Raw genomic sequence first — 14313 nt, forward strand, 5'->3', positions numbered from 1 at the left:
AGAAATAAAATTAATTTTAATAGCTTATTTTTTATTAATCCAATATGAAATAATTCATTTCAAGATGTAATGAGTATAACAATTATTAATGAGAGACTTTACCTTTTTTATATGAAATTGGCTGTGGATTTTATATTTCCAGGGAGTCTCAGTTCAGACCAGCTCCAATTCAAGTGCACAGGAGCCACATGTGAGCTGTGACTGCCTTACTGGACAGTGCAGGTCTAGAGTGCATCTCTGGAGCTCATGGCACAACAGAGCACCATCACTGCCACCATCCAAAGTTCAAACCAGGGGGGCCAGGCCCTCAGCGCTGCCTTCAAAACATAACTGAAACAAAACTACCGTAAATGTGGGTTGTGTCTGGGCCGGAAAGACCTAGTGGATAGCATTTGCTAAAGCCTTCTTGGGGCATTCTCATCCCAGGAATGACTGCTTGGGGAAAGACTGAGCCAGGGCCCCTATATAAACCGGCGTACCTGTTCCATCGGGACCCTTGGTTGGTTTTTCTAGGTAAACAAATGTCCACAGGAGGGCACCTACAGCATCTTTGGTGCTGTTGTTGTTGAATTAAAAATGAAGTTCTGGGCCGGGCGCGGTGGCTCTAGCCTGTAATCCCAGCACTTTGGGAGGCAGAGGCGGGTGGATCACGAGGTCAAGAGATCGAGACCATCCTGGTCAACATGGTGAAACCCCGTCTCTACAAAAAATTAGCTGGGCATGGTGGCGCGTGCCTGTGATCCCAGCTACTCGGGAGGCTGAGGCAGGAGAATTGCCTGAACCCAGGAGGTGGAGGTTGCAGTGAACCGAGATCGCGCGATTGCACTCCAGCCTGGGTAACAAGAGTAAAACTCCGTCGCAAAAAAAAAAAAAAAAAAAAATTAAGTTCAAGGCTAGTCTTGTGATGGATCAATCGACTTTTTGTTGCTTAATAAGCAATGGAACACACGTTTCCTTCTTAGCTTTGGCTGCCAGGAAACTCAGAGCCAAGTTGCCTTTCAGTTAAAAGTTATGGCCTCAGCTATACCTCCATTATGATACAGTTGTCCTTTCACTCTTATTAATACGTTGAAGATTTGACAGGGTTTCTGTCTTCTGAAACTAGGCAATAGTAAATCACTTTTAGAAATGGACAGGTATGTATAGGGAAGTTTTCAGATTTTTACCACTAGATGGCAGCATTATACAATAGACCACCGACTTCAGTCGTCTGCTCCTCCCTCCCCACTGGCACTCTGGCCTATTCCACTATTTTAACAGCTCTATGATTTTGGGCTATTGACCTTTAACACTCTGAACCTCTGTTTTATCATGTGAAAAAGGAAACGCTGTTGTGAAAATGAACTGATAAGAAATATAACTGGAGATGTAGTAGTAACCTTTTGATTCAGTGCATGGATTCTGAGGCAAATGACCTGGTTTCAAATTCTGTTTTGCAATTTAATAGCCATAAAGGCAGGCTTGGTATCTAAGGTTAAGCCTTAGCTTCTACTCTGTAAAATGATGAGGCTAGTGCCTGCTTTTTAGGAATGTTGCAAGAATTTGAGGGCAATATACAAAGCGCTTAGAACAATGCCTGGTCACACAGAACGTCAAGGGTTAGTCGCTACCATCATTATTATCATCAACACATAAAGCACCCACCAGAGAGCATGGCACACATGCTTTTGAACCACAGTGACACTTGTGTGCCTGTTGGTCTATGAGATGTTGGAAATGAGGCTTCCGCATGAGCTCTTCTTTGTGCCAAGGTGGAAGAATTGACTCCTGGCCCTGCTGCTCTCTGGGGTCAGAGACTGGGTGGGGAGGGACGGGTGTGGTAGGTGTGTTAGGAAGAAAGATGCCTCGAAGCAACTTGTGCCGTGGGGAAGGCTTGCAGGAAATGGGCTGGAGAGGTGAACAGATCTCTTTACAAATGTCGTTGTGCAGACAGTGTATTTGGATCCCATCACCATTTATGACAAAGCAAGTAAAGGATTTACACTATTGTGAACTTTTGGCTGCTGAACTGTGTTTTAGTTTTTCCACTGCGCCCTTCGTCAGCACTAAACAAGAGTGGTCCTTCATTTAAAATGGTTGCGTGTATAAAGCACTCAACAAATATTAACAATTATTGTTGAGTGTGATAGAACACCCAGTAAACATTACGTATCATTATGTGACCAGCCTCCTGCATTCCACACCCAACTGGGGGTATAATCCTGGGTTTTCTGCAGTGCAGTCTCCACCTGCAGGACCATAGAAACCCTCAAACTCCCCGATGTTTCCTTTGAGACTCTGTATTTTGCTTTCAAGAACAAAAATGATTTTGTTGAGTTTAATTTTCAAGTTTATATTACTGGAAAAGAAACTCAGATTTGGAAAAGAAAATTAAATTTGTAGTATTGAATATGCTTTCTTTAAACTCCACGCCCTCAGATTCTAATTAACCTCTGAAGGCAGCTTAACTTTCCCTGAAGCCCCTTGGTTCCATGAGAAGTGATTCCCGCTTCAACTCCATCTCTAAATCTCTTCCTGTGTTAAAAAATCAATATTAGACATGAGACCCCACTTCAGTTTGGGGAGGATATGTCTGCACACCACAGGCCCTATAGCCTGGCATACTCAGCTTCCCAAACCCTCTGTGCTGTATCCCTAAGATTCCCACTACTTTACTCACTGACAAAGGATAATGTAAGACTAATTTTATTAAAATAATTTGGGAATTGTTCGGGGCCCAGACATCGCTCACTACAAAGTGTGATTGAAGGAATAAGGTAGAAATCAGACACAAAATCTTCAGCAGGGCTCTCAGAACTCGGAGTCCCAAACTAGAGGTTTCAGAGACCTGGGGCCATGCCCCCTGGCCACATGGGCATCTGACAACGAGCACAGGTTTTACATTCCCACCCCACCAATGTTGGAAGGCAGCTGTGCCTCATTGCTGCTGTCCTCCTGGGCCACCAAAGGTCAAAGCACACATCCATAGCCACAGGGAGTCAATCTCTTGGGGATCCCAGCTTCAGCAACATTAGCCTCAAGAGAAAAGTAGGCTGTGCAATCAGCCAAGTACAAGGAAGGGAACAAAGGTGTCCACATTGGGAAGGGAACAGTAATACTGTCTATTGTAGATGACAAGCTCCGTATGCAGAAAATCCTATGGAATCCATAAAAGCACTATCAGAACTAACAAAAAAAAAAAAGATATGTTAGTCTGTGTTTATGCCACTAATAGAGACATAACAAAGACCGGGTAACTTATAAACAAAAGGAGGTTTGGCCAGGCATGGTGGCTCACACCTGTAATCCCCACACTTTGGGAGGCCAAGGCGGGCAGATCATGAGGTCAGGAGACTGAGATCATCCTGGCTAACATGGTGAAACCTCATCTCTACTTAAAAACATATATATATATATAAATTAGCTGCGCATAGTGGCATGTGCCTGTAGTCCCAGATACTCAGGAGGCTGAGGCAAGAGAATCGCTGGAACCCGGGAGGCAGAGGTTGCAGTGAGCCAAGATTACACCACTACAGTCCAGCCTGGATGACAGAGCAAGACTCCATCTCAAAAAAAAATAGAAAGAGAGGAAAGAAAGAGAGAGAGAAACAAAGAAACAAAGAAAGACCCAGAGGTTTAATGGACTCACAGTTGCATGTAGCTGGGGTGACCTCACAATCATGACAGAAGGTGAAAGGCATGTCTTATGTGGTGGCTGGCAAGAGAGAGAATGAGCAGGGGAACTCCCCTTTATGAAACGATCAGATCTCATGAGACTTATTCACTACCTCAAGAACAACATGGGAAAGACCCACCCCCATGATTCAACTACCTTCCACTGAATACCCCCCATAACATGTGGGAATTATGGAAGCTACAGTTCAAACTGAGATTTGGGTGAGGACACAGCCTAACCATATCATTCCACCTCTGACCCCTCCCAAATCTCATGTCCTCACATTTCAAAACCAATCATGCCTTCCTAGCAGTCCCCCAAAGTCTTATTTCAGCATTAACCCAAAAGTTCAGTTCAAAGTCTCATTTGAGACAAGGCAAGTCTCTTCTCCCTATAAGCCTGTAAAATCAGAAGCAAGTTAGTTACTTCCTAGATACAATGGGGTTACAGGTGGGCAAATAAACCCACTCCAAATGGGAGAAACTGGCAAAAACACAGGAGCCACAGGCCCCATGCAAGTCCAAAACCCAATAGAGCAGTCATTAAAGCTTAAAGTTCCAAAATGATCTCCTTTGACTCCATGTCTCACATCCAGGTCATGTTGATGCAAGAGGTAGGTTTCCATGGCCTTGGGCAGCTCTGCCCCTGTGGCTTTGCAGGGTACAGCCCCTCTCCTTGCTGCTTTCACAGGCTGATATTGAGTGTCTGCGACTTCTCCAATTGCATGGTGTAGGTTGTGGGTGGATCTACCATTCTGGGGTCTGGAGGACAATGGCCCTCTTGTCACAGCTCCACTAGGTGGTGCTCCAGTAGGGACTCTGTATGAGGGCTCCACTCCACATTTCCCTTCTGCACTGCCCTCGCAGAGGTTTTCCATGAGGGTCCCATCCCTGCAGCAAACCTTTCTCTGAACATCCAGGTGTTTCCATACATCCTCTAAAATCTAGGCATAAGTTCACAATCCTTAATTCTTAGCTTCTGGGCACCTGCAGGCTCAACACCACGTGGAAGCTGCCAAGGCTTGAGGTTTGCACCATTTGAAGCCATGCCGTGAGCTGTACCTTGGGCTCTTTTAGCCACAGCTGGAGCAGCTGGGACAGAGGGTACCAAGTCTCTGGGCTGCACACAGCACAGGGGCCCTAGACCCAACCCAGGAAACCATTATTCCCTCCTACACCTCTGGCCTGTGAAGGGAAGGATTGCCTTGAAGTTCTCTGGCATGTCCTGGAGACATTTTTCCCATTGTCTTGGTGATTAAAATTGGTCTCCTTGTTATTTATGCAAATTTCTGCTGCTGGCTTGAATTTTTCCCCAGAAAATGAGGTTTTCTTTTCTATCACATTATGAGCCTGCAAATTTTTAAACTTTTATGCTCTGATTTTTCTTGAACACTTTCCTGCTTCTAAATTTCTTCTACCAGATATTCTGGATCATCTCTTTCAAATTCAAAGTTCCACAGATCTTTAGGGCAGGGTAAATGCTGCCAATCTCTTTGCATTCCAGTTCCCAAGAAGTTCCTCATCTCCATCTCTGAGACCACCTCAACTTGGACCTTATTGTCCATATCACTATCAGCATTTTGATCAAAGCCATTCAACAAGTCTCTAGGAAGTTCCAAACTTCCCCACATCTTCCTGTCTTCTGAGCTCTCCAAATCTCTAGGAAGTTCCAAACTTTCCCACATTTTCCTATCTTCTTCTGAACCCTCCAAACTGTTCCAAGCTCTGCCTGTTACTCAGTTCCAAAGTTGCTTCCACATTTTCAGATATCTTTCAGCAGCACCCTATTCTCAGTACCAATTTACTATATTAATCTGATTTCATGCTGCTGATTAAGACATACCCAAAACTGGGTAATTTATATTAATGGACTCACAGCTCCACATGCGTGGTGAAGCCTCACAATTGTGGTGGAAGGCAAAAGGCACATCTTACGTGGTGGCAGACAAGAGAGAGAATGATCAAGGAAATTCCCCTTTATAAAACCATCAAATCTTGTGAGACTTATTCACTACCATGAAAACAGCACAGAAAAAAAACCCCACCCCCATGATTCAATTACCTCCCACTGGGTCTCTCCCACAACACATGGGAATTATGGGAGCTACAATTCAAGATAAGATTTGGATGGGGACACAGCCAAACCATATCATAACCACAGCGAGTCTCAGAATACAGGATCAATATATGAAAATCAATTGCACTTTTATGTATAAACAAGATATTAAGAATATAATTCCTTGTGCAATAGCATCAGAAAATTAAAATACTATTTGGCAAAAGGAGTGTAAGATTTATACAGTGAAAATTACAAAACATTGCTGAGGGAAATCAAAAACATCTAAATAATTGAAAAGACACTTCACATTCATGGATTGAAAAATTCAATGTTGCCAAGATGACTACTCTCTCCAAACTGAATAGATTCCATGCAATTCCTATCAAAATTCCAGCATACATTTTTGCAGAACTTGACAAAATGATCCTAAAATTTATATTGAATTTTTAAGGCCATGAATAGCTAAATAAATTTTGCAAAAGAAGAGCAAATTTGTAGGCCTTTAACTTCCTAACTTCAAAACTTACTGTAAAGCTATAATACAATTATGAAGACAATGTGGTCTGGCATGAGAAAAGATATATGGATCCAGAGAACAGAACTGACCATCCAGAAAATAAATTACTTTATTTACAGTCAATTTACTTTCAACAAAAGTGCTAAGAGGGCTCCTTGGGTAAAGGATAGCCCTTTTAACCAATGGTGGTGAGACAATTTAGTATCCACATGCAAGAAGATGAGCTTTAACCCTCATCGCATGCCATAAACAAAAATTAACTCAGAATGGATCACAGACGTACACATAAGAGCTGAAACAATACAACTTTTTGAAGATGGCAGGAGAAAACCCTCAGGGCCTTGGGCAAGGCAAAAATTTCTTAGATATAACACCAAAGGCAAAACTCAACACCATTTCACATGCAGCACAATGGCTATAATAAAAAGGACAGTAACAAATGTTGTCAAGAATGTGGAAAAATGGGAACACTTATACATTGCTACTAGGGACATAAAATGGTGAGGCCACCTTGAAAAACAGTTTGGCAGTTTCTTAACAAGTTAAACATAAATTTTTCATATAATCCAGCAAGTTGCACTCTTAGGTATCTACCCAAGAGAAATGAAAATAGAGTGAAATGGCCTCGTTTTCTGGGGTGCCACCTGAAGTTCTTTGTCTCACAGCTGAGAAAATCAAGGACACGTACACACCAAGGGTGCGGTTAGAGCAGAAGTTTAATAAGGCGAAGAAAGAGAAAGCTCTCTGCCACAGAGAGGGGTCCTGAAAAAGTGTTGCTATTTATCATCGTTGAATACAGAGGCTTTTAAAAGAAACCAGTGAGGGTTGCATGTCTCATTTGCATAATGCATGAATTTCTGGTAGCCCCACCCCATCCTCCTAGTGCACATGTAGGTCCTTATCTTGAGTTACTCCACATTACTTTGTTCCCCTTACTGTGCACATGTCAGGGGATGGAATTTTCCATTGCAGGCATGTCTAGGCAAGTCTCCTGTGTAGACTTTCTTATCTGCAAGACTGTGGGCATGTCTCAGGCAAGCCCCACTGTGCAAGGTCCCTTATTTCTGTGCCTGCAGGCAGTTCTTCTGTTTGAAAGAACTCAACCCAGGACCCCCCTAAACTGCCTGCCTGACAGGTTTCTTCCTTCTTCCTCTCTCAATATGTCCAAAGACTTATAAATAAATGTTGCTAGCAGTATTCATAATTGCCAAAATTTAGAAACAATGTAAATGTCTATAAACTGGTGAATGAATAGACAATATAAGGTAAGCCCATATAATGGGATATTATTCAACAATAAAAATAAATTATGAGAGTCATACTATGATTTTGGTGAACTTCAAAATCATTATGCTAAATGGAAGAAAGCAGACACAAGAGAATGTATCTGATATGATTTTATTTATATGAAAAGTCCAGAAAAAGCAAATAAATTGAGCGAGAAAGTAGACTAACGATGCTTGGCTTAATCAGGAGGGGGCAGAGGTTAATGAAAATATTCTAATATTCTAAATGGCAAAGGTTGCACACTTGGTAAACTTACTAAAAAAAAAATTTTTTTTTTTTTGAGACAGCCCTAACACTTCATCACCCAGGCTGGAGTGCAGTGGTGTGATCATGGCTCACTGCAGCCCTGTCCTCCTGGGCTCAAGTGATCCTCCCACCTCAGGCTCTCTAATAGCTGAGACCACAGGTGTGTGCTACCATGCTCAACTAATTTTTCTATTATAAGAAATATTTTAATTGTATACTTGGAATAGATAAATTATATATGTAAAACGTGCTTCAATAAAGTAATGACTCTTTAAAAAAAAAAAAAACAGTAAAATGAGACCACACAGCTTTTAAAAACTAAGCTACTTTAAAAAAAGGTTTGCCTAGGCATGGAAGGTCACACCTGTAATCTCAGTACTTTGGGAGGCCAAAGCGGGTGGGTTACCTGTGGTCAGGAGTACGAGACCAGCCTGGCCAACAAGATAAAACCCTGTCTCTACTAAAAATACAAAAAAAAAAAAAAATTAGCAAGGTGTGGTGGCAGGCAGCTGTAATCCCAACTACTCAGAAGGCTGAGGCAGGAGAATTGCTTGAATCTGGGAGGCAGAGGTTGGAGGGAGCCAAGATTGCACTACTGCACTCAAGCCTGGGTGACAGAGTGAGACTCTGTCTCAAAGAAATAAAATAAAAATTTTGAAAATGGTTGATCTTCTCATCAGTGAGCGTTGAGTGGGCATGGGGATGGGGTGGCTTACAGGGCCTGACAACTTATGGGAAGATGTGTCTTCAAAAGTAATTTATGATGCGTAGTGCAAAGGACTGAGGGAAACTGAGCAAAATTCTTTTGACTGTTGGGAATACTCAGAAGAGGGAGTGAGACAGCACAGACAACATGGAATGAAAGAAGCGAAGAAGAGTGTTCCTACATTGCCTGCCCTCAGGCAGAAAGAGGATAAAGAGCAGCTTCCTTGCCAGACCAAATCCCTGTGCATAGAGCCCGACCTGGCCAGCATAAGTCTCTGCTCTGCCCTCCAGCCTGGCAGAGAGCCAGACAGTGAATGTACACGGTGCATAAGCACTTGCTTTTGATGTTCTGAGCTTGCCACAGGGCAAAAGGTGTGGGGGCTCGGGGAGGGCAATATTCAGAAGAAAAGAAAAAAAATCCCATTTTCTCAGGCAGAGAAAAATAATCACTGGTTACATAACATTGTTTGCAGTTAGAAGTTATTAGAAAAGTGATGGTAAAGTGTGGTTACAGAAAATTAAATATTGACAAAAAGAGAAAAATAGTTGTGGGAAAAACTTTACTTCTCTGTACAAAGAAGTCAATACTTGCTTGGATTTAACACAGTTGCTTGCTTTAGGATTCCTTTTCCTGTCCTAAATCTTGCGTGCAGTCTTGTGTGTCTGTTCCTTAAGGAAGGAAGCTCTGACCGGTCCTGCTGCTGAGAGCTGGGCAACTGGACCCTAGTAGGCTTTCCTCATTCACCCCAAACCAGAGTATCACTGGCTTAGAGTTAAGGAAACCATAAATCAGTGTTATAATTAAAGGCTGGGGTCTCCTTCCGTGGCTCAAAACCAGTGAGGAGAATTCGATGGCCTATTCTCTCTCTCTCTGTCCTTTCTTTTTCTTTGAGATGGAGTCTCACCTTTGCCCCGGGATCTATTCTGGTTTCCAACACTATAGAGCCATGCTATAAAAATCTGTCCAATGCAATCTGCATTCTGTCACACCATGCACTAAGGTCCAGTTGATATACTAAGAATTGACATCCCACAGCAAACAGCCTTCACGCAGCAGGATGCTAGAAAGGACTTGTCAGTCCATAAAGATTTCTTTTAGGGCACACCTATTCAGGATGGTATAGATGGAACTGATGACTAATAAGAAAATATTACAACAAGAGCACAGAGAAGGGTTGACATAAGTAAGGATGAATCTCCCCAGGCTTCCATGCTAAGGGAATAAACTATTCAAGTTTGGGAAATATATTTTGTCCCTGACAGTGAATGGATCCTGATGCATAAGGTAATGTGTTCCCAACCCCAATTACCACAACAAAAAAAAGGAGTAAAACAATAATGCAGTAGTACTAGTTCTGAGGTCAGGGAGATAGGCCATTTGCTGTGTCTTTGCATAAATGACTAAAAATTTTTTGAAACATCATCCCATGATGACAAAGACCACTCATTAAGGCTGTGGCAAGGGAGATTAATTATTGGATGCCTATATGCCAGATGCTTTACAAATGTTACCTGGGCAATAGCAATGACCCTATTAGTAAACACACACACAGACATGCACACACACTTTTCTGATTATAAGAGCATAGTTTCACCATTTTAAAAAAAAACAGATGTACAAAAAGATAAAAAATAAAATGACCCCTAATTCAGCCACCATTAAGATGTTATTCTTTTATATAGGTGTTTACAAGCATGTATGTATTGATATTGTACAACATTCATGGCTTTGTAATTTCACTTTTGTTCCCAGTTATGTGAATATTTTAAATAAATATTCTTACAATGTAAATATTTTGAGTAAATATTCCCCAATAGCATAAGCTGTGGCATCATCTTGTCATATAAATAATTTAATCATTCTCATACTGTCAGACATTTTTTTCTCAATGTTCCACTCTTTTAAAGTTATTTGCACATAAAGGTACATGAGCAGCATGTCATTTCTGTTTTGCATCTCTTTGACTAACAGCCAAAATCATTAATTTGTTCTGTGATATTGGCCCTTTGTACTTCGGTGGTTTTGTTCTTTGACTTCAATAATGCTTCTTGTAATATTCATAAACAATTCTAGGTCCATGGTCTCCTTTGGTTTCTCCTTGAATCTGCTTCCCTTCCCTCAGCTGAAATTCTCTTTAGAAGAATAGTAGTCAGAACAATGGCCAGGGTTCTGAGCGCCCAGGTCTGCCCCACGGTCTTTCCCAAACACCTCCTGTGAGCTCTCTCTAGTCCTGAATCTTTGAACATGGTGGAGGCAGCCTCTGGCAGCAGGGAGTTTATAGAGTGTCTGTGTTTGCAGCTCTGTATCACTCTGGAACACAATTTAAGAAACCACTTACATTAACAATCCATCACAGATCCTATTTTGTTTCTCATTGCAATTCACATTTGCATTTGACTTACTATAAATGTAAAACCTCAGCGAAAACTTGTTGTGAAAATTTTCTAAATTCCTGATAATTCAGAAAACGTTGAATTTCTGAAGGTTGATACGTGCTTAAAAAGGTCTCGGGTTAGACCAGCCTGGCCAACATGGTGAAACCCCGTCTCTACTAAAAAAACAAAAATTAGCTGGGCATGGTGGCACGCACCTGTAATCCCACCTACTCAAGAGGCTGAGGCAGGAGAATCACTTCAACCCGGGAGCAGAGGATGCAGTGAGCCAAGATCATACCACTGCACTCCAGCCTGCCTGGGTGACAGAGTGAGACTCTGTTTCAAAATAAAATTTAAAAAAACAAAAAACAAAATAAAATAAAATAAAATAAAATAGGTCTCGGGTTGAACTTATCATTACCTCTACAGATTATGTGATAGTGGCCTATTTTTATTTAGCTGTGATTAAAAAGAAATCTTAACACACATGAACATTTGTCAAGGAAGAATGGTTTTGGAAGCAAGTTCACTTGTGGTCTCAAATGTCTCCTTCCTGCCCACTGGCTCTCTTACAGTGCTTTGTTTGGGATCCCTCTTGTTGTGTTGCAATTTGATCTCTTCAATTGCAGGGCCTCTGTCTTACCCATCTCCTGCCACAAGATCTAAACCAGGGCTGTGGCCAGGAATGGTGGCTCACGCCTATAATCCCAGCACTTTGGGAGGCCGAGCCGGGTGGATGATGAGGTCAGGAGATCGAGACCATCCTGGTCAACAAGGTGAAACTCCGTCCCTACTGAAAATACAAAAATTAGCTGGGCATGGTGGTGCGCGCCTGTAGTCCCAGCTACTCAGGAGGCTGAGGCAGGAGAATTGCTTGAACCCAGAAGGCGGAGGTTGTGGTGAGCTGAGATCGTGCCATTGCACTCCAGTCTGGGTAACAACAGCAAAACTCTGTCTCAAAAAAAAACAGGGCTGTGCACAAAACAGGCATTTCAACCATGTTTCTTGTGGGGAATATTTACCTTTCACTTTAGTAGACTGACATTTGAGATATACTTTTGCTTCAGAAAGGATTTGTTCTGCAATCACTTAAAATATTACCAAAGAGGGATTATTCATACTCAAAATGGATGTCTGAATGAATACGAATATATGTGAGGATTAATGGATTGTTTTGAGATCTGGAAAATAGTATATTTTTAAGGTTGAGCAACCAGAGAAGTGACTATAAGGAACTGTTTCTTCCTCTCTGATTTTTGCAGAAAAGATACTAATTTGAAGGCTGTGTGTATGGGTTGGGGGGGTGAGAGGATTAATCAATGAGGAAAAGGCTCCTCTGGATGACTTAGATTCCTCCTTAGTGACTCCTTGGCAAGAAATGGTGGGAAACCAGCAACAATAGGAATGAAACTGGAGGTCATTATGTGAAATAAGCCGCCACACACAGGAAGAAAAATGTTGCACATTCTCACTCATGTGGAAGATAAAAAAGAAATGATCTTACAGAGGTAGAGAGTATAATAGTGGTTACCAAAGGCTGGAAAGGGTGGTGGGGAGGCAGGGATAAAGAGGAGATAGTTAATGGGTATAAAAATACAGTTAGAAGGAGTAAGACCTAGTGTTCAGCAGCACAGTATGGTGACTATAGTTAATAATCTACTGTATATTTCAAAATAACCAGAAGAGTAGATTTGAAATATTCCTAGCACAAAGAAATGATAAATATTTGAGGTAATGGATATCTCAATTACACAGATTTATTACAATATATGCTTGTATTAAAATAATACAGGTATTTCATTAATATGTATATTATGTATCCACAAAAATTTAAAAGAAAAATTTAAATAGAGAGAAACTGAAAATGTCAAGTAGAACATATTAGATTTGATCTATCCAAGAGAATGGGATGGAAGGAAAAGCCTGGACATGAATGTTAAAGGTAGACTTCAGAAAGGGAGATCTTATGGTTTGAGATTCTAAAAGGGACAGTGGCCTTAGGATAGTTGAGAGCCCTCAAAATTAAATTCTAAGAACCTAAGGTAGAAAGCAGAGTATTTAATATCTTATGTGGCCAACGAGGCAGTTTGTTCTTGAATAAGATAATAAAAAAAAAAACAGGTTTTCAAGGGAAATGAAGGCATGCAACCAAACAAGAATAAACATAATTTAGAATCCAAGATGAGAATAGTGCAAGGGAGCTAAAGCCCAGAATGAAATAAAACTGAAGAGGAAACATCAAAGGAGACTGGTAGGTAGGTTCAAAGGAAGACAATAAATAGGAAATAAAAGGGAAGGGCTCAGCACTGCAGTGGATGGGATGCTTAAAAATCCCTTAGGGTTCCTAAGCTCCATGAGGCAGTACCTGTATCACTGTTACCTTTGTACACCCAGCAGCCAGCACAAAGAGTAACCCAGGTAAGACATCCCACCAAACTTACTTAAACCAAGTTAACACAGGAAGAAGTCAATTCTTTAACTCCTAATTGTCTTGTCTGTAGAGACAAAATATTTTCAGAACAGAAAATGTGCAATCAGCATAAATGAAGAGGCTGAAATTGCTACACTTGATGACAAAATTAAAAGGGACTTTTTTTTTAGTATAAAGAAGTTATTTGCTAATGATAGATGCAGAAGGCAGATATGGGAGACTCTTCAACCGGCCTGTGTACTGGGAGAACTGGGTGAAGCCATGGGAATTTCACACCTTGGGCAGGAGGGAGGAGGCTGGACTCTTTGGCTCCCAAGTTGGGTTGGCCTGGGATCAATCTGTGAGGTGGGAATCTCTTAGCAGAATCCCGCCCCTCGCTTTGCTGAAATTTTATTTTTTCCTTTTTGCCCAATGAATTCCATTCCCCACACAATTCAATGTGTCCATGTGCCTAAATTTTCCTGGTCCTGACACAAGAACCCAGATTTAGCTGACCTCAGAAGCAAAATTCTGCAACACTAACATCTCAGATGGCCTTAAAGTGCATACAGGTGTCTTAACAGGTAACAAATGCCATTATCAAACTTATGATTAAAATTTCCCTCCTTTTCCAGAATTCATGTAAGCCTTTTGGATTAATAACATATCACTACATCAACTTTTTTGTAGCTTATTATATATCATAACTATACATGTGACTCAACTGGAAAACTGAAAAACAATATACTCCTCATTCCTTTTGTTCCTAAAAATTATGTAAAATTTCACTAAACACCTTTCTTGCCTCAAGCTATTTTGTATATATACTGCTTAAAAACAATAAAACAAAATAATTAAAACTATGTTTTCTTCCTTGTACAGCATTCTAAATCCAAGGTGTTAATGTTTCTTTAAATATCCATTCATCATTATCCAAATATTCTAAGATAAAGCAGATATTTTATCACAATGGAAACTGAAGTACTAGTTCACTTAGCAAATCTGTGAAGACACAATAACAAAATACTAATCAACTCCTACTCAATCAGGGCTTGGGGT

At 41.1% G+C, this 14313-nt stretch overlaps 1 protein-coding gene across 1 annotated transcript in view; it reads right to left on the reverse strand.

Annotated features, from left to right (window-relative positions):
- Window positions 1-9920: 9920 nt before the first annotated feature.
- Window positions 9921-14313, reverse strand: part of CCSER2 (coiled-coil serine rich protein 2) — a 204566-nt gene continuing 200173 nt past the window's right edge. The window contains exon 11 of the mRNA XM_054242891.2: window positions 9921-10779. Within this exon, the coding sequence (XP_054098866.1) occupies window positions 10775-10779 (5 nt within the window). The 3' untranslated portion in view covers window positions 9921-10774. The remainder of the gene's footprint in view (window positions 10780-14313) is intronic.

This window comes from Callithrix jacchus, chromosome 12 (assembly GCF_049354715.1).
Source record: "Callithrix jacchus isolate 240 chromosome 12, calJac240_pri, whole genome shotgun sequence".
Classification (NCBI taxonomy): domain Eukaryota; kingdom Metazoa; phylum Chordata; class Mammalia; order Primates; family Cebidae; genus Callithrix; species Callithrix jacchus.